Raw genomic sequence first — 1,521 nt, 5'->3', positions numbered from 1 at the left:
TACAAAGCCGGCATTGCTGTTGTCGACTGCATTTTGGAAAGAAAGCTTGCCACATGACCAGATGACAGCTTTGGATGTGCTGTCAGATTCCCAGGGTTGGGTACTCAAGTATTTATATGGCTCTGCTATCAGTACCAAGTCCAGCTCTAATTCTCGCACGGATTGCATGAGCAGGTCATGCGCTGCTTCACAATGGTTGAGATTGAGCTGCAATATCCTCATGCTTATTTGTTCGTCAACTTCTGGAGCGCCTCCTGATATACCGGGCATCTGTAGGTGCCGACATGGTGAGCCACGTCCTTTGCTCCTTGCTGGTCAGCACATATTGCACACTTGGCAGAATTTTTACAGTCCGCGATACGGTGCCCTTCTTGTTCACATCTGATGCAGAGTTTAGATCGGTCTACTTGGCTTTTACATTGGGGCCCAACATGTCCAAAGTGCCAGCATTTAAAGCATTGGATAGGTCTCGTCGTCGCTTTGATTCGGCAGTTAACCCACCCGACATGGATCTTGCCGGTTCCTTCCACTAATTTTCGCGCGATGGTCATAAGTAAAGTGACTGCAGCCGTCTGCGTACCTCTGAAAGCCTTACGGATTTTTATTCCTTCTAGAGGTATCTCATGATCTTTTCCAACTTCCTCTTTCAGGGCGGCCTGGATCTCTTCCTTCGTCGTTTCTTCGTCGATGTCTCGAATCTCAATGGTCTCCTGTGGACCTTTACAGACTACCTTAGCATCGTCTTGAAGAATTCCTGTGATGGTCCTCTGCAAGGCTTGGCCTTTGTCAGCACTTTTCCTTGACAACGTGATCAGCATATCTCCGGTCATCGTCCTGCGGATCTTCTCGACGGTATTTCGAACCTGGTCTGCTGGGACATCACGCTTTATGCGGCGCAATATCTCGGAATACTTCTCTTTTTCGGCAGGGCGGATTATCAGCGCGTCAGGTCTGATCCATTTGCGCGATTTATGTATGTATGTGTGTGTGTGTGTGTGTGTGTGTGTGTGTGCATGTACGTATGTGTGTGAGAATGTGAACCGCTTATAACTTTTGAACGACTAAACCGATCGGAACCTACTAAACGGCGTTCTAAAGAGTTCTCTCAAACTTATATTTCCTGTTAATTTGAACCGATTCGGATCGATAGATTTTGAGAAATTTCAAAAAAACTTAAAAAAAAATTTTTTTTGAAGGTCGTTTTAGGAATGACTTTTAAACGGCTCTATCGATCAACTCCAAAACTTTAATCAGTTCTTAACCTTAAAAAACCACGTCAATTGCCGCAAATTTGGTCAAAATCGGTTGATTCGTTCGAGAGATATCGTGAACGAAAGAAAACCCAAAAAAGTGTTTTTTTTCACATAACTTCGATATTTCTTTTCGGATCGTTTTTGATGAAATGAAATTATTTTTAAAGCTCAAAAATCCGCGTCGATCGCCGCCAAGAACGTAAATATCGGTTGATTGGTTTGAGAGATATCCTCGACGAAATATTTGGAAGCAAGTGTTTTCTTAACA

The 1,521-nt window shown here is 43.8% G+C and overlaps 1 protein-coding gene across 1 annotated transcript; it reads right to left on the bottom strand.

Annotated features, from left to right (window-relative positions):
* Positions 1 to 224: 224 nt before the first annotated feature.
* Positions 225 to 965, bottom strand: LOC123265502. Its single transcript, XM_044729297.1, has 2 exons — positions 843 to 965; positions 225 to 765 (listed from the first exon to the last, which is right to left on the bottom strand). The coding sequence occupies exons 1-2, from the start codon at positions 878 to 880 to the stop codon at positions 225 to 227; spliced, it is 579 nt and encodes a 192-aa protein (XP_044585232.1). The 5' UTR covers positions 881 to 965.
* Between the last annotated feature and the right edge of the window lie 556 nt (positions 966 to 1,521).

This window comes from Cotesia glomerata, linkage group LG5 (genome assembly GCF_020080835.1).
Source record: "Cotesia glomerata isolate CgM1 linkage group LG5, MPM_Cglom_v2.3, whole genome shotgun sequence".
NCBI lineage: Eukaryota > Metazoa > Arthropoda > Insecta > Hymenoptera > Braconidae > Cotesia > Cotesia glomerata.
Note: the sequence above shows the minus strand (reverse complement) of the source record. Positions and strands in the feature narration are given on the sequence as shown.